General features: G+C 39.9%; 1 protein-coding gene across 1 annotated transcript in view; it reads right to left on the bottom strand.

Annotated features, from left to right (window-relative positions):
* KIAA1958 (KIAA1958 ortholog) overlaps positions 1-19,709 on the bottom strand; it is a 184,784-nt gene that overhangs the window by 75,469 nt on the left and 89,606 nt on the right. Inside the window, exon 3 of the mRNA XM_030193773.1 lies at positions 18,173-18,256. Coding sequence (XP_030049633.1) covers positions 18,173-18,256 — 84 coding nt within the window. The remainder of the gene's footprint in view (positions 1-18,172; positions 18,257-19,709) is intronic.

The following is a 19,709-nucleotide window of genomic DNA, read 5'->3' as shown; positions in this document are numbered from 1 at the left end:
CTCAGTGAGAGAGGTCTACAGATTGTTAGACCTTAGTCTAGGGTTCTATGTGACTGAGGACAATTTTCCACTTTGCTCTTGGGCTGATTTTGGTAGGATGATTGCTCTTGAATAGAGTCAATGTAGTGTTCAACTTTTTTTTTTTTTTTAAATTTGTAGACTATCTATCCAACAGTGAATAGAAAGGGCCTCACAGATGTTTGAACAGGGTAAGTATCAACTACTCATTTGTAGGTCATCTAAAATGTCTTTTGATCACAACTTTTATGGTGAAGACCAAACTCGAAACCATTTGGATCTTTACAGCATCTTGTAAAAGTCTTTCACTGCTCTCTAATATAGTTCAAAATGTATATGTACAACATAAGTAACTGTTTCAGACTGAAAGTATAGGTTAAGTATTTAAAATGTACAAGTTAGACATCAAAAGTTTTGAATGCATACATCTTCTCAACCTTGTCACTGAAACCAAATTAGCTCTATTTCCAAAAGTGCTTTAACGAGGCTCATAAGGCAAGAGTCCAACTGTGTCAAATAAGAATAATTGTGCAACTGAGATTCAAACACTCCTGGAAGAAGAATCAAGATGTTTCTGCTGGAAACACAGGTGGGAAAGTGAACCAGTTTAGTGTATGGTCTCTCATTAAGATTCTTTTCAAGTTTATCATAGTTTGATATACCACCCATAAGAGAGACTTTCAGAGTGGTTTACAATAATAAAAATTTAGTAAAAGAGGGAAAGGAAGAAAAAAAAAAAAAGAGGAAATGGAACTATATTTGTCAATAGGATAGGAAAGAAAGCTAGATATACAAACCTAATGCAAACATTGGGATTATAAAAATGTTAAACAATTGTTTTTAATTACAATAATTATACATTAAGATATTGTAATATTTTTGTTTTAAATTAGAAAACATTTTGATTTCATATTTTTATAGATATCCAAAGCAAAACTTGTGAGGCCCTTTTACTAAAAGCTTAGAGCAAGCTAGCGGAATTAGCAAATGCTAAATCATATAAAATGGGCTTCTTAGCATTTATCGCATGCTAATTCCGTTAGCACGTGCTACGCTTTAGTTTAAGGACCCCTAAGTAATTACAGTTAAAATAGATTCTTAAGTATCAACTGGCCTTTTAAAACATTACTCCAATTATAAAGCTGCTAACTTTGATGCACTAAGAGGGGGAATTCATCAAGCAGTATTGTGGCCTTAATGCATGTTAAAGGAACTAGCGCATGCTAAATGGTAAAAGCCTATAGTATAGAATGGGCTTTTAGCGTTTGTGTTTATTAATTTTTGCTATACCACCTTTACTAACTCACAGATCAAGACGGTTTACAATCTAAAAATAAATCAGAGAATAAACATTCAGAAAAAGAAAAAGAACTACAACTGTCGACAGGAAAGGATAAACACACAGTCAAGTTGGTTTCTGAAGATAATCTCAATAACCAGTTTATTCATATCAAGGACCCGACACGGTCCGTGTTTCGGCACCAAAGCGCCTGCCTCAGGGGTCACAATCAACTTTCTCTGAGAAGAAGCTGATAAGCTTGAATAATTCCTTTATGTATGGTGTTTGCTGATCGGTTGGCTGTTCTTTTGTTCTCTCTGTGGATTAACTTGCATACATAAAGGAATTATTCAAGCCTATCAGCTTCTTCTCAGAGAAAGTTGATTGTGACCCCTGAGGCAGGCACTTTGGCGCCGTAACACGGACCGTGTCGGGTCCTTGATATGAATAAACTGGTTATTGAGATTATCTCCCTATTGGTTTGCGCATTTGTCAGCCTCTACTTTTGCTGTTTTGCTTTGACTTTCCGTGGAGGCTCCTCCTGTCTTCTTGGATTTGTTCTGAAGATAATCAACACATGTCCTTTTCACTAAAAGTTCTCAGTGACTCCACTGATTTTCCACAGATCCACGTAGTAGAATTTTTTTCTTTTTTTTTCTGACTTGACTGTAGTGACCCTGTATGTGTACATTTGCTAACAAGTAGATTCTGAGGCCCAATCTCATCTCCCTTGCAGATGTAACAGCTGTCCGGTTAGCATGTGCTAAGTCCTTTAATACATATTAAGGCCATAATGCTTTTTGATGAATACCCCCCTACACTACCCAACTCAACAAAAGGAAGATTTCAAAGCTTTTTGACAGAACGATTTAGGTCTATAAAATTACCTAAATACAACTGGCAATACCATGCTTGTTAAACTGTAACAAATCCATTATTAATATTATACCACTATCCCAGGTATGGGACCTGAACAGCCAACTGAGAAAAGTGTCAGTGTAAGCTAAGTAGCGGCATTCTGCCACTAAGATCAGGCAGATGCAAAATAGTTTGGTTTCTCTGTGCCGATTTATAACAACTAAGTAAATTTTGCTGCTATGTTCTATTTTCTTCTGCACGCTGTGTTTTGCTACGTGTGTGGGGTTCACAATCTGTGCGTACATGAACACGTCACAACTTAGAAAGAATACTGGTCCAGACTGGTCTAATCAGATATTTTCTTACAAGTTTTGAAAACACTTTGCTGAGATGTATGCAGGTAAAAACAGTTAAATCATATGTCAACCACATCCAGGTAAGTGGAATTTTAGCCACCAAAGTACATATCAACTATAATCCTGTCAGTTTTGTGCACATCCTCATCTTTGCTTTCTTCATGTCATTTTGTTCCTAAACTATTATTCTTGATTACTAATGTCTGAGTATTTGTTTGATACATATATTGAGTCTAAACATACTGAACACGAATCTGTCTCTAATATACGGATAATCCAAATGTGTTTGAATATCTGTTGGGGCACAAGGATATTGCCTTTAACAGGCTGTCCCTCTAAAGTCAGTAGCCACGGATTAAAGAAACTGCTGAAAAAAAAGTCACTGTGAGGCCTAAGATTACTTCGACAGAACTATAGAGGGCCCTGGCAGAGAGCCTGGAAAGTGTAGACTGTTATAATAATTTCAAGATTACTCCACAAAAATGGCCTTTATGGAAGGCTAGCAAGAAAAGTCATTGATAACGAAAAGCTACATGATGTGCTGCATAGCATATGAACCAAGGTTTTGTGATCTTGTGAGACCAAAGTAGAACTTTCTAGACTCAATGCCAAGCAATATGTAGCATATGAAACAACCATAGCTCCTCATCTAACATCGTTCCTACTACAAAGCATGGTGGTGATGCTACTGTTGATGGCATTACATTCTGGGAATGCTTTGCAGCAGTTGGGGATAGCAATTCTATTGCTTTCCAACTTCGCAATTTTACAGATATCTCATTTAAGAAGTTTTTGAAAACTTTTCTATTCAAGAAACATTTTAATGATTGAATTCAGCTTGTGTAGTGATCTTTTTGTTACCCACTATGATTCCTTAAGGGAAATTAGCAAGATAGAAAAGTTGGGAATAGAATAGAGTCCTAGAGGAAAACCTGATCCAGTCTGCTTATGACTGGTGAGAAGATGCACCTTTCTGCAGGAGAACGATCTTAAGCCTGAAACAAAAGCAACAAGTGAATGTCCTTGAGCGTCCTGCAAATTCCATATTTCAAATTCTATAGAAACTTTGTGACAAGACTTGAAGACTGCCATCCACAGATGATCCTTGGTGTCCATGAAAGAGCTCGAGCCATTATTCCAAGATGACTGACTTTCTAAAAACTGCATCAAGCCACTGTACAAAGTTGATACATCTATATTAATTGACTCATGGTTATAACCACTCTAATAGGGGCTTCCACCAAGCATTAAATTGAAATATGTGAAGACTTTTGCAATTCAAAACCTGTTTCTTATTCTAACTTCTTTAATGTTAAATAACAATTGTAGAAATATTCAAAGCATAGAGTATACAAGGCTAGCTTAAGGCACAAGCAGGTGAAGCACTGGCTCAGAGTGCCAATACTCAAGGGCAACAAGCCTTCCTAACTGGCTCACACTTTACATCAGTGACAGTTTGTTCCTTTTCTCTTACAAAAGTTGGTTAAGACCATCACAACCCCTCAAGCCAGCCCTTAGATTATGTTGTGTAGATCAGTGAAAAACTCCTATTTTGAACTGCAGTTTAGATGGTGAAAAATGTAGAAGGGTATACAGACTATAAAAAGACACTGTTTATGATGTCACAGATTATGATGTCCAGATGGTAGCACCAATGAGTAAAGATTGGGGTGGTGGCAAAGGACAAACTGAACAAGTCCTTATCAGTCACTGCTGATTGTTTTTTGCACAGTAGATTAGTCCTGATTGTGGAAAAGACAGGAGATACTACACACATAAGTGCCCCAGCCCCTCCATTACCACAGTGGAGGATACAGATTAATACTAAAGAGCTAGGGTTTACTCCCATAGTTCACGATTTGATGGTACTGCTAGACTCTCCATTTCAGTTGGAGATTCAGGTGAGTTTGATTGTCTCTAAGACCCTCTTGAAACTGCATTAAATATCTGTTGAAACCCATGCTGGATTTAAAGTATTTTCAGAATGATGTATGCCCCAGTAATTTCACAAGTGACTATTGCAATGGTCTGTGTGTGGCCATCCAAAAAAGGTATATGCACAGGCTTCAAGTGGTCCAGAATGCAGCTGTCAGGGTGGTTTTGAAGCAGCCAAAATATGTTTCAAAAAGGTCTTTATCATATTTTTTTGACCTAGCTGCCAATATTGGAACTCACCCTAGACCTTAAGCCACACAGGACTTAATTTGTAGGCAAAAAAAAAAGGTGGAATGGTGGAGTAGGGGGAGGAAATAGGCGGATCAGGGTGAAGAGTACCAGGAGAAGGGAAGCTAGATTACGGAGCAGAGAGACTGTTGTCTGCTGTGCTCCAGACTCATCCCTTACCTCCTCTTTTCTACAGGCTACCTGGAAGGGAACAGCTGGAGTAGGAGAAAAAGTGCCAGAACTCCATTCCAGGCTGTTCCCCCAGAAATTAAGCCCTGAAGCCACAGGAGGTTTAGACACAGAATACCTTACAGAGAAGTTGTATTTCTATATCCCTATACAAAAATTGCTCTTTGCAAAAGATACTCATTTCCATCCCATCAGCAAGGGAGTGCATCATTTTCAGTAGAAGCACCAGTTCTGTGGAATGGGTGGAAAGAAGAAATTTGATTTTAAATTTATGCAAGAAAAACTTGGCTATTTCTCAGCTGCTATGAGACAATTAACGTCCCACAAAGAAATATGTAGTGTATTTATTTTTACAAAATATTCTGCCCCACAGTTGGGTGAGAAGAAGAAAAACGTGTCTCAATCTATATGAATGGACATGAGAAAATGCTCCACTCGAGTTGGATGGCGTGAAAGAAGAAATATGAATATGGTGGAGAAAGCAAGATGGTTTATTTGTATTTACTATACCGCCTTTCCTGATCAGCATGTCAAGGCAGTTTACGGTCTAATGCTACCAAGTAGGGAAAATAGAACACCAATAAATAATAAGAAAGAGAGGAGGAAACAGATATAAAGTGAATCAAGAGATGCCGGGAAAGCAAAACATATTCAGATATGTTTTACTGTTGGGGTGTGAAAAAGATGGGTTTGGGTAGTTCATGTATTTTATTTATTTCTTCTAAACTGCAAATTACTGCAGTGCCTGGATGGACACATGAAAAGTGGTCTATAAGTAATAAATAACATTTTTAAACTTCTTCTGTGGTAACTATGTCACTTTATAAATTACCTGATTCTGGGGTAGATGCACTTAAAAAAATCGTTAAAGCCCTTCCCTTACCGATTCCTTAGTGAATTGGTAACAAATGGGCATGCATCAAGGAAATCGCATTCAAATGAGCTGGTCGCTGCTAGCTCATTTGCATGGGATTTCCTTCCAAGCCAGTCAGTCAGCTGAGCATGCGCAGAGCAGCCAAGCGTTATGCTGGCTGCTTTGCGCATGCCAAGGACGTCCTTTAAGGACATCCTCCACTCAAAAAACAAAAACAAACAAGTTGTCCCCATAATCGTTGCAGATTTTCACATGCCAAGGACGTCCTTCACTCAAAAAACAACAACAAAAAAAAAAGGACATCCTTGACGAGTAGGGAACTTGTCTCAGAAGAGAAAGAGTGCTGAAAAGAGCCCCAGTTAATTTAAGTGCTGCTGCTCTTCGCTTGTGTACTGCTTTGCATGTTAAACGCAGGCTTACATCAGGCAATTAGGAAGGACTCTCTAGAAAAAAAAAAAAAAGGACGTCCCTGTTTTTCTTACCTGCCTGAACTGACCACAACCACAGTTCTCTCAACAGTCCCCTCCAAGGTTGTTTTCAGCTTGCGCCCCCCCCCCCCCCCCCCCCCCACACACACACACACAGGATCGGGACGTGCTAGGACAGCCAAATCAAAACTTTTTTGGATGTCCCTCCCTCCAGGTCTCTCTCAGCCTATCACAGCACATTTAGCTGGTACCAGTATCAGCTAAACGTGCTGTGATTGGCTGAGAGAGACCTGGAGGGAGGGGCGTCCAAAAAGTTTTGATTTGGCTGTCCTAGCACGTCCCGATCCTGTGTGTGGGATGGGGGGGCGCAAGCTGAAAACAACCTTGGAGGGGTTGTTGAGAGAACTGTGGTTGTGGTCAGTTCAGGCAGGTAAGAAAAACAAGTCCAAGGACACCCATCACAAAAAATTCTGGGGGGGGGGGGGGGGGAATGTCCAAGTGCTCGTCAGGGACGTCCTTTTGTTTTAGTGAAGGACATCCATGTTAGGCACTTTAGAAGGACGGCCCTGACGAGCACTTGCACTTTTTTTTTTCCATTCCCTTCCAATTCCCTCACAGCAGCCCCAACGAGAGGTGCAGACCTCCCGTTAGGTTTTCCACGGTGAGGGGATCGGAAAACGGTAGTGCATCTCATTGTAATACTAATTTGCTCATCTGCATTCCGTTTTTGTTAGTTGCTACCATGATAGGAAAATGGCTCGGAGAACCCTTTTGTGCATGTCACAGTTTACTACTTGTTCGCTGAACTAGCTAGAACCAGTTTAAAAACCACGTTGCTGGCTCATTAAGTTTACTGCATATGGCCCTCAGTCTTGCTCTTTTTTAATGTGTCAATTCTAATAGCACACATAGGGGCCCTTTTACAAGTGTTAAACCATGTGGTAAGTGCTAGTGCAGAGCTGTGTTAAAGGGCTTTGAAGTAACAGTAAACCACGTTAAGTGCTTTTGTGTCAGGAGTATGGCATGGGTGAAGAGTGGGTGTGGAAAGTGTTAATGTGTTACACTTACCATATATGCTAGTGCAGAGTTAAAGCAGGACCACTAAACAATTGATGCTAAGTGCTTCCAGGTTAACTGGAAGCAGGAACCACATTAATTGTGAGCATAGGCGCCCGGTATAAAAGGCTTGGGGAGGCTATGCCTCCCCAGCCACAGCAGGATGGATCAGCTGTTTCTATAGAAATGCTAAATAGTAGTAGTAGTTCTCCGACCAGTCCCACTGCTCTGGGGGGTTTAAATAGCAGCAGGCTGCAGTGAAAGCCATCTCTAGCCTTTTGTAACCAGTTGTAATTTGATTACCTGCTGGGAAAGCAGAGCAGGGGGGGTTGGCTGGAAGTGTCCTGGGCTGCCATGGAGATATTTAACTAGGCTGAATTCCTGCACATGAGCACTTCATACCAAAGAGACTTGCACCGACCCCCTGAAATTTTAAAAGTGCTAAAAATAAGTTTTAAAAGTATTTGCATTAAATCTAATTGCAGAATTTAGGTGCTAGTAAGTGGGATTGGTATGCTATCTACTCAAATTTGCTCAAGCCATATGCAAATTAGCCCGTTTTTGGGAGGTTCTCATTTGCATATTTATGGGTAAAAATTGTTGGAAATGTTTACAGCCTTAATGTTAGGGCATGGCTCTGATCAAAAATGTCAAATTTGATCCAAAAACGAAGGGTTTAGCTAGTGTTTTTGACTAAAAATTCCCATTAGAGTGTCTGTATGTTAATCTGCATTCAAATAGAGCGCTCTGATTGGATGAGCAGCTCCTGTTAGAAAATCTGCCCAGGAACAGAGAGGAGAGGAGAGAATCAATGGGTGGGTGGGTGTGGATTGCTGGAGGGGGAGCAGGGGAGAGGAGAGAATCAATGGGTGGGTATGGATGGCTGGAGGGGGGCAGGGGAGAGGGAAGAAATGCTGGACATGGATGGAGGGGAGGAAAGAGTGAGGAAGGAGATGAGATGAGGGAAAAGGAAGAGAGAAAACTGCACATGGATGAAGAAAATAGGCAGAAGCTGGATCCACTGAACAGTCAAGTCTGCGGAGGACCCAGCTTTTACTTACGGATGTAGGACAAGAAAAGAAGAAGAAAGGCAAGAAATAAATGGAAAGGAAGCCCTGGAAACGGAGTTAAGAGGACAGATAGCAGCAGAATCGGATACTGGGCCAGCATGATCAGAAAAACAAAGTCACCAGACAACAACGGTAGAAAAGATCATTTTATTTTCATTATAGTGTTTGGAATATGTCCACTTTGAGAATCAGGAGCTCAACATTAAAAGTTTATATTTATTTACTTATGTATGGCATTTTATCCCACAGTAAACATGTATTAGGATGTTTTATGGCTCTACATGAGCATTGTGATATTATGATCCCTTGTTTCATATTGTTGAAGGTCTGCATTTTCCGTATGGGTGGTATATTGGTGTATTAGGTTCTGCCCAGTGTAATATTTATGGTACAGTAAGGTTCTGAGTGTGTTTTGCAGTTGAGCGATTGTGGTTAGTATATGCTTTGAGCAACCACTTTATTCTTTGACATATGATACATATCTAATATCTAAATTTAATAAAAGGTATTAATTGTGACTTATTTTTATTTATTTTTTCTGTGTGTTATCAGACAATTATGGATTTAAGCTCCACCCCTGGCCCCACCCCTAACCCCGCCCCCTTTAGCCTCCCCAAACTGTTGGGCCACCGACCGCCTATGATTGTGAGTGTTAACACACAACCTGCAATAGAAAATATTGGGAATGCCCCCAATAGGTGCCACATTAAATTTATAGCTACAGCACAGTAGTCTTGTGTTAAGTCGCAGTGACTGCACATTTTACCATGGCTTAATAAAAGCGCACAATAGTTTTCAGTGGGCACTCCTGATCTTTTTGGCTACAAGAACCACTCTCTGGTAACAGGCCTACATCAATGCACAGGGAAAGGGAATAAAGGTCAGGCAATCGCTGCCTAGATGTCTGGGCAGGGCCGTGCCTAGGGTCTCTGGTGCCCCCCTGCAGACTATCAGTTGGCGCCCCCCCCCCTCCGTCTAGCAGAGCAGGAACAGAAGGGAGCAGGCAAGTAAGCCGGACCTCAGGAAAAAATAGCACTGTATGTATCCCTCATTGATAAGTCTCTGACTCTAAAGTTTAGCAATTTCATTAAAGCAAAATGTATTTTCATAACACTTCAAAGATTTCCAACTCAAAATAGGAATGCTAATTCAAAATGTGAGCAAAGTCCTCTTAGTTTCCAAAGATTCTTTTTCTAATCTCCTTTGCACCAAAGGATATAATTCAGATCAAACATTTGTCTCTGATCAACTATCACAGATCAAATATTAAGGTTTCCTTCCTTGCTTACAGTCACTTAAATCTACCTAGCCTTTATATAGCTTATAGGATTTAAACACAAACTGAAATTCACCCTTTTCTATTCTTCATAAACTTCAAGTAATCCTGAAATATTCAGATCCTTTTTCACTAGAGTAACCTCAAACTTCAATCTCCACCAACCTCTTTTCATTCATATTTTCTCATTTACCACATAATCTGGCAGTCTTTTATAATTTCAGTCAACACACACAGGAACTCACAGCTGCATGTCTCTCTTGGCCAAACCGACGGTCAGTTGCTGTCTCACTCTGTTCCCTTCCCGGCAGATTTCTAACAGAAGCTGATCATCCAATCAGAGAGCTCTATTTGAATGCAGATTAACATACAGACACTGTAATGGGAATTTTTAGTGAAAAACACTAGATAAACCCTTAGTTTTTGGACCAAACGTCATACTTTTGATCAGAGTCATGCCCTAACATTTAGGCTGTAAACACTTCCATCATTTTTTATTCATAAATATGCAAATGAGAACCTCCCAAAATGGACTAATTTGCATATGATTTAAACAAATCTGAGCATATGACAACCAAGTACAGACTCCCAGCACCTGAATTCTGCAATTAGATTTAATACAAATACTTTTAAAACTTATTTTTAGCACTTTTAAAATTTCAGGTTCTCTTTAATTTGAATGCTGTTCAAGCTCTGAAGCTCACCCTGAGTGAGGAGTTAGCCCCAAACCACAGCATATATAGCAATTTGGTTGCACTCTCTCAAATAACTTGAAGAGCCTGCCTGCCTCACTGAATACTGCTGCGTTGCTTTCACTTCCGGTTTGTCATGAAAAGGAGGGCAGGGGCGATCGCAACTTCAGGTAAAAGATTTTGCAAGTGAGTGGAAGGCAGGGACCGCAGGGCAGCAGCGCCCCTCGAAGGCAGGCGCCCCCCTGCCTTGCTTACCCCGCTTACCGCATTGGCACGGCCCTGTGTCTGGGTAAAATAATTAGAAGTACTATGACTTGATGATTAGGGAACACAAGAAACAAATTTAAAGGCAATTTATGTGTACATAAAATGGTTTGCTGTAAAACCCTCACTCCCCCCCCCCAAAAAAAAAAGAAAATACAATCAACCACTCTAGAACTATTGGATTTAGAAGCTGTAAGGACTGCCTTGAAACTCTGTAATAAAATAATTTACATGTTTTGTGGTAACGCAAGCAGGGCTGTGGAGTCAGAGTTGGAGATGAGTTTGAGACGGAGGAATATATATATATCTTTGTCCTGGATCTAAAGTACTGTTAAAAATGTTATATTTGCCAGTACTTTCAATGCAAAACAAAAATTTTAAAGCCTAAGGAGTTGGAGTCAGAAAGTAGAAAAAAAAAAAAGAGGAGTCTGAGTCGAAGGTTTGGTGTACTGAGCCCACAGCCCTGAATACAAGTCTGCAGTTCCATACACACACAAACAGATAAACATCACTGAAATTGTCAGAACACCTGTCTTTTGGAACTCTCAAACCAGAGCATTATTCATGGAAAGGTTCTCTATTAACACTGGTTTATAAGGAAAATTAAAAGGATCAATGTCTGTAATTTGAAGTAAAGCAGCAGCACTTATACAGGAGCAGTACTAAATCCTTTGCCACACCACCACAGTGGATTCAGTAGTTAAGGACCACCTTATCCACCTGTTTTTTTTTTTAATGCATGTTAACTTTTCATGCTTATAAACATATGAACCTTCCTGCAATTCAAACTGGCAGCCTTTGACTTTCAAGGCAGCAACTCGCTGATCTATGGAAGTCTAGTCAGCTTTCACATTTTATTTGCACAGCTATATGAATCCTTTCTTAATAAATATGTATTGTCCTTGTCTGATCTGGCAGGAAATACAGACTGGAAGAGGAAGAGGCAATGCTAGGGTGACAGGACTTTTGGAGTCCAAGACTCGGGACCTTGACAGGGACATGTTTATAGAAGACCTGTAAACAACAAAGGCAGTAACACTCATATTCAGAAAAATACAGAAAGACAGATTATTCATTGCTTATCAGCTTATATTTTCACAGTCAAAAGACAACCCATACGTCACATAAAATGGTGCGTTTCACTCTCCAATTTTTTTTTTGTAAATTCTGGGTAACTGATGTTACAGGATAGACATTGCTCACAACAGTGATGTTCAATTTGCTACCTAATGATTGTGTGTTTTCTGGTACCCCAGCAGAGACGTCAGTAATACCAACCACAAAGTACATGAAAACACAACAGGGTCAGGCACTGAAGTGTTTAATTCGTCTAAGATGTTACTGCAAAGTAACCTAAATGCAAGGATAACAGTCATCCATTATAACTCATTTAAGCAAAATATAAATATATATTTCAGTACTTTGGGAATTTAGCTTTTTCATATCATGACAGAAATGTAGTTGCCATTTTCCTAGTGCTATTTAGAATTTGAAATAAGAAATACTTTTATTTCCTCAAAATCCTTTGTGCTTCCATAAGAAGGAAAGCTCTCTTTTTTTTTTCAGTAGTTATACACTGCAGGAACATCTGCAGTTGCAATTCACAGTAAAATCGCACGTTACATTTCCACAAATGTCTGTTGGATTTGTTACTGGCTTAGAACACTTAGGATCTACCTTAAAAACAATCTTCCTGCTTTTAATGCTTTTGAATATTTTTAAAAACTAGGCTTTAAAACCAGTGTCATCTTAATTTCATGTAGTCTCACCAAGGAAATTTCAGAAAAAAAAAATCAATCAGTTAAAGCCTTTGACTGTTCTATTTCATTATACTTCAAATTTTTCTCTCTAGCCCAAGTGAACCCAATGTATCAACACAATATACTCTTGTCTGTTGTCACAGGCAAGTGAGGTACATAAGACATCATACCACAAGCACTACTGCATCAGTGCTCCATTGTGGTCTCACTAAATATATAGGTATATAAGAAGTTTTTCCCCCTCTCCTGATTTCCCCTCTTAGTGCACATGTCACAGTGAATGGTTTCTGATCTCTAAACAAAGTTTAATACTAGACAAAGGGAAACTGAACACAACAGTTTTTACATCATGTCATTATTTAAGGAACAAAGTTACTACTACTACTACTAATTTCTATAGTGCAACTAGACGTACGCAGCGCTGTACACATTATATACACACCCATGACAGATCCATGTGGAAAAAGTAACTGGCCCTTTAGTTGCTCAACCAATTAACCATTTTTAATAATTAGATTCAGCTGATTCAACTTAGCCAGGCTTGATTGTAGTCAGCCATGTTGAATCTGAACCTCATTATAAACTAAACCTTCCCGTCAGAGTGAAGTAGTCACCACAAGGTTTCTACAAGACCCGCTATGCCACAATTAAAGGAAATTCCAGAAGAGATAAGAAAAAGAGTTGTGAAATATGTCAGTCTGGAAAAGGTTACAAAGCTATATTGAAAGCTATGGAGAAGACTTGGGACAGTGGTTAATCTTCCTAGGAATGACCAGCCTGCCAAAAAGTACTCCAAGGGCACAGCAACAACTCATCTGGGAAGTCACAAAACATCAAAGATCATCATCCAAAGAACTACAGAGGCCTCTTTAGCCTCAGCCAACATCAGTATTCATGACTCCACAATAAGAAAGACTGGGCAAAAATTGGATTCATGAGGAAAATAGCAAGGCAGAAACCGTTGCTATCCAAGATCCTCATCAATGCTCATCTCACATTTGCAAAAACACACCTGGATGATCCCTAAGCCTTTTGGGATAATGTTCTGTGGACAGACAAGAAAGAAGTGGAAATCTTTGAACAAAACAGGTCCCATTATGTTTGTAAAGCAAATATAGCATTCCGTAGTAAGAACATTATACCAACAGTCAAAGATGTTGTGGTAGAGTGATGGTGATACTTTACTGCCTCAGGACCTGAACACTTGCTATTATTGAAGGAACCATGAATTCTGTACCAGAAAATTGTTAAGAAAAATGTCCTGTCATCTGTATGTTACCTGAAGCATAATTGGGTAATTGCAGCAAGACAAGGATGCAAAATACAAAAGCAAGTCTACATCTGAGTGGCTGCTGAGGAGACACAAAATTAAAGCTTTGGAGTGACCTAGGCAAAGTCCTGACTTGAACCTAATAGAGATGTTGTGTGGCAGGACATGAAACGAGCAGTTCAGGCATGAAAACCTATGAATGTTTCTGACTTATAGTAGTTCTGTAAAGAAAAGAGGGTTAAGATTCATCAACAGTGATGTGAAAGATTGAAATCAAATTACAGGAAGTGTTTGGTTGCAATTATTATTGCTAAACATAAGGGAACATAAGAGTAGCCATACTGGGTCAGACCAATGGTCCATCTAGCCCAGTATCTTGTTTTCCAAACAGTGGCCAAGCCAGGTCACAAGTACCTGGCAGAAACCCAGGTAGTACAGTACTACCCTAGTATCAAAACTCAGAAAAGAAATTAGCATAGGGTCTAAGATCTTAATAATGCAGTTCAATATGTCTAGCGCATTCGATGTAGTAGATCATAATATCCTACTAAACATACCAGACAACTTTGGCACACGTGGCACAGTCCACAAATAGTTTCAAGGATTCCTGAAATCAAGAGCTTACAAAGTGGAAATGAAAGGAACCTTACCCTCTCCTTGTTCATCGGACTGTGGCATCCCTCAGGGCTCTCCACTATCGCCCATTCTGTTTAATGTAATGATGTCACCACTAGGTAACAGACTAGGAACAGCAGGATTCAAAACATTCATACAAGCTGATGATGTTACCATGTATATAACCTTCAAAAAGAACATTCAAGACATCTTACAAAAGGCAAAACTTGGCTTAAATTTGATGGAAATCTGGGCCTCAGAATCCAAATTAAAGCTAAATAAGGAAAAAACTAAATTCATGTTCATTACCAACCTATTTGACCAAAATGACTACAACAGTTTAACAATTGACTTCATTCCCCACTGACAATAATCTGAAAATTCTAGGTATAATTACAGACAAACTTTTAACATATGATACTCAAGTTTCCTCCGCAATCACAAAATCTTTCAGGTCTATTTGGAAACTAAAAAGGATCAGACCCTATTTCTCATCAGAAACATTCAGACTGTTGGTACAATCATTAACATTATCCCAGTTTGACTATTGTAATGCCATATATGCTGGCTGTAAGGAGTACCTGTTGAAAAAACTCCAAACAGCTCAAAACACTGCAAACAGGTTCATATACAAAATCTCTCATTTTGAAAGTGCCTCTCCTTTACTAACCAAATTACACTGGCTTCCCATCAAAGCGAGAATCACCTTCAAAATATGTACCTTTATCTTTCAAATCCTAAATGGCACAGCTCCAGACTATATGGTACCATTAATAAACTTACCTCAAAGAAACGCTAAATATGAGGCAAGAAACTATCTCAGACTACACCTCCCAAATTGCAAAAAAAGTGTTCTACAAAACTGTCCACTCAGCAGACTTCACTTAACTAGGAACCAAATGGTGGAACTCCTTACCACCCAAAATAATATACTAGATTCTGCAAAATCCTCAAATCGTTCCTATTCAAACAAACCCTCACAAAGAACAGCCATATCTCAAACAAGTAATTATTACTTGAATTGGTTATTGCTCTATTTACCATTAACCTCTTTGCTTCATGTATAATTTCTCATTCATAATAGATTTTCTAAATGTTAAACAGTCATAGCTATCCCAGTATGTTTATGATACTGTATTGCTAAATTGGATTTTTACAATAAATTACTTTCTTATGCATTATTCTTTGTTATGTATCCTCTACTGTTTATTGTAAGCCACATTGAACTCAAACTCGTTTGGGATAATGTGGGATATAAATGTCACAAATAAATAAATAAATAAATTAGGAGGGCAGTTACTTTTTCACATGGGTGATATGAGCGCTGGATAATTATTTCTTAAATAAATGATGTGATAACGTAGAAAATGTGTTAGGTGTTTACTCATGTTCCCTTTGGGGCTCACTTTCAAAGCTCTTAGACTTACAAAGTACAATAGATTCCTATCCTGCTTATAATCGAAATAGAAAAACGCCTATATTGTGACCCAAATCGGGAGATAGACGTTTATCTCACAAAAACGAATAAAGCGGTATAATCGAAAGCCGAATTTGGACGTTTTCAACTGCACTCCGTCGCGGATGCGGACAAAGTTGATGGGGGCGTGTCGAAGGCGGAACTGGGGCGTGGTTATCGGGCGATCAGAGATGGGCGCCTTTCGCCGATAATGGAAAAAAAATATGCGTTTTTAGCGAGAATTTAGGGCACTTTTCCTGGACCCTGTTTTTCCACGAATAAGGCCTCAAAAAGTGCCCTAAATGACCAGATGACCACAGGAGGGAATCGGGGATGACCTCCCCTGTCTCCCCCAGTGGTCACAAACCCCCTCCCACCACAAAATATGCCGTTTCACAACTTTTTATTTTCACCCTCAAATGTCATACCCACCTCCCTGGCAGCAGTATGCAGGTCACGAGCAGTTATTAGGGGGTGCAGTGGACTTCAGGCAGGTGGACCCAGGCCCACCCCCCCCCACCTGTTACACTTGTGCTGGTAAATGGGAGCCCTCCAAACCGCCCCCCAAACCCACTGTACCCACATGTAGGTGCCCCCCTTCACCCCTTAGGGCTATAGTATTGGTGTAGACTTGTGGGCAGTGGGTTTTGAGGGGGATTTGGGGGGCTCAACACCCAAGGGAAGGGTGCTATGCACCTGGGAGCTGTTTTACCTTTTTTTTTTTTTTTTTTTGTAAAAGTGCCCCCTAGGGTGCCCGGTTGGTGTCCTGGCATGTGAGGGGGACCAGTGCACTACGAATCCTGGCCCCTCCCACGAATAAATGTCTTGGAGTTATTCGTTTTTGAGCTGGGTGCTTTCGGTTTCCATTATCGCTGAAAAACAAAAACGCCCAGCTCAAAAAAAGATAAACGTCCATGTTTTTCGAAAATACGCTTCGGTCCGCCCCTTCACGGACCCGTTCTCGGAGATAAACGCCCATGGAGATAGACGTTTCCGTTCGATTATGCCCCTTTATGTAACTTTGTAAGTCTGCTTTGAAACTATGCTTCTTTGTCTAATATATTTTGTTTAAAGACCAGAAACCATTCAGTGTGACATATATGTAATAATGGATATCGTGTTTGTGTGTGTGGGGGTGTGGGAGACGACAAAATGTTTTTCACATCACTATAAATTTGTGGGTAAATTCTGGAGGATTCTTCACCTAAAAAAGTTAACATCTTCCAAATTAAGATGCTACATTTCAATATTTGATGATAAAAAAAGGTATATGCTCCTAGGAGTTCTCTACTCATGGTTTCCTGTACCTAAGGTCAGGGTTGCGTTTCCTTCCTGCCTTGATAGCCTGAGAACTATTTGCTTTTGTAAAAGGCTATACCTGAACTTTACCACTAAGCAGTTTTTAATTGTATAAATACTATGTTAATATTACTAAACTATCAACATTTTGTAACAAAAAATATATATGTATATATTATATAGTTTTATAAAGTGAATTAACACTGTGGGAGCAGGGAGATGGCATACAGTCATATCTGAAGTAACGATCCACAGTATGAGATAAAAAAAAATGGTTCCACAAATGTCACCTTTTAGGCCGTGTCTGAAGAAGAGTCATAAGAGGCAGAGACTATGAAGTTACCAGGACCAGAGTGGCTTGCCATGGACTGGGCAGCTTGCTGGCTTAAGTTGTTACATATTAGTACCAATTGATTACTCTGTGCTTCAGAGAGGGTACTACAGCTCTGGTATACACTAAAGTTGGTTTTCCTGCCAGGAATGTTGCCTTTTTCACACATTGTTTTGACCATCTTTGCAAGTTTGTTTTTACCCAGGGCTTGGCAGTTGTACCAATGAAGTGCAGCCAGATTGACAACGGGCTTTATGGACAGATAGAATGGAGCATCTTCATAACGCATTGCTGGGGGTCGCCTTTGAGCATACTCTTTGTAATCTTGCACTGGACAAGTCTGAGGGGCATGAGGAGTGGCATACACTCTACACTCAGTGCCAGCTCTCTTGGTTTTGGAATCGGGGCTTTCTTGACCCATCCACTCCAAGTATTCAAGACCTGTTTCCAACACCCGAAGTCTGACATCTCCCCATTTTAGTGTGGACCCATGAAAACCTGTACAGTGTCCAAAAGCCTTAGTGTTATTGAGCCAGACCAAGTTCAGCAGTCCTTCCGGATTATAGCGACTCAATAGGCCTCGTTTGCGCAGTATGAGTTCATCAGCAAAAGTAAGCTTCATGGATTTATGTGGCTTGTTTCCTTTACCTTTGCATCTCAACTCTATCTGTTTTTGCTTCAGAGCTTCTTGGGATCTCTTGAACTCTTTATCCCTGGTAATACTGTATCCATACCTGTGTTCTTTGAGATACCGCTCCAGCCCACATTGATAATTGGCCAAACTATTTGGTTCATATTCAGAACCATCCTTCTGTCTGGCATCCACAAAGAAAGAAGCCAAATAAGCATCAAGTTCTTTGCAAGGGATGACATAAATTTCTCTCGCTTCTGATGGGTATTTGGCAATAAGGAACTCCCGGAAGTTACGAAGAGCTGTCTGAGTACTCCGGATGGTCTTCTCATTCTGTTCACGATTCAGCTCAGCTGCAACCTCATCCTGATCTGAAACCAAAAGGGAGGGGGAGGGGAAAAAAAGGAGAAGGGGAACTGGTGAATTTGGGGAGTACATTGTTCACAACATTTTTTCTTAAAAAAAAGAATATAAAAGGAAAATTTACATATCCATTTCTCAAAGATCATTGGAAAACAGTATTACATACCTGTCTCATGATTGAAAAGCCAACTTCAGTAGTTTCACAAATGATGTACAAGATCATGGCCAAAAAAAAAAAGGAAAAAAAAAAGATCCTCGTGTCATTGGTGCACATTTAAGTGCATGGAGATTTGTGGGAAAAACCTGATGTTTGAGAGGGTCTTCATTTTGGAAGAAATATACAATAGAAATCCTGAATTTTTATTCCACTGCAATGAGCAGGGACCTCATTAGAATAAACCTCTTCTTAATTGCTTCATTTGTGAAACCAGAGGTTGTACTGGTTCCAATTTATATTTGAACTGAATGAAATGTTTCATATTAAAACATATGCATAAATGAGAAAAGTTGAAATTTAATAACACTGGTTAGTTTCCTTTTCTTGAATTCTACTAGGCCAGTCCAGACACACAACATGCGTCCCCCCTACCTGAGTTAGAGATTTTAAATTGTTCCAGTGACATCATCCTTATGAGGGACAGTGCAGGCTGGAACCCTTCAGAATGCTATTGCCCAAGCAGAACAGGACCCAATTTTTTTTAAAATAATTTTGCTCAAGACGGGTTACATTCAGGTACACTGGGTATTTCTCTGCCCCCCCCCCCCCCCCCCCAAGAGGGCTTATAATCTAAATTTTTACCTGAGGCAATGGGGCATTAAATGATTTGCCTAAGGTCACAAGGAACAGCAGTGGGATTTGAACCCTGGCTTCCCTGGTTGTCAGCCCAGTGCTCGAACCACTAAGCTACTCTTCCACTTATAGGGAACCAAGTGAAAAACTAATCAAACTGTATGACTATTTGCAAGACAGAGCAGACAGAACCTGTAAACAACCCAGTGCCGTAGTCTTTTAGGGCAGGCACTGGACTGGTCTAGCAGGATTCAAGGGAAGAAAATTAACAGGCATCAATAAATTTCACTTTCCTTTTCATCCTGCTAGACCAGTCCAGACGAAATGGGGTGTACAAAAACAGTGGATAAAGGAGCAGGGAAAGACAAGATCCCCTGCAACTCAGTTCTGCCAAAATTTTGCTGTGCTACTTGCCAGCACATCAATCTTGTAGTGCTTCTTGAAGAAATGTAGCAATAACCATGTCACCACCCTACACATATCTCCAGGGATCACTGCTCAGGCCTCAGCACAAGAAGTCACCTCAGCTCGTGGAATATGCATGCGGCCCACTTGGAACTACCTTTTATTGCAGAATATAAGCTGATTCAATGGTCATCTTTATTCAGTAAAGCAGTAGAAGACATGAATACAGCCCTTCCCTTCCTAGAGTGCTGAAACTATATGAAGAG

The sequence above is a fragment of the Microcaecilia unicolor genome, chromosome 2, assembly GCF_901765095.1.
Source record: "Microcaecilia unicolor chromosome 2, aMicUni1.1, whole genome shotgun sequence".
In the NCBI taxonomy this organism is placed as follows: Eukaryota; Metazoa; Chordata; class Amphibia; order Gymnophiona; family Siphonopidae; genus Microcaecilia; species Microcaecilia unicolor.
Note: the sequence above shows the minus strand (reverse complement) of the source record. Positions and strands in the feature narration are given on the sequence as shown.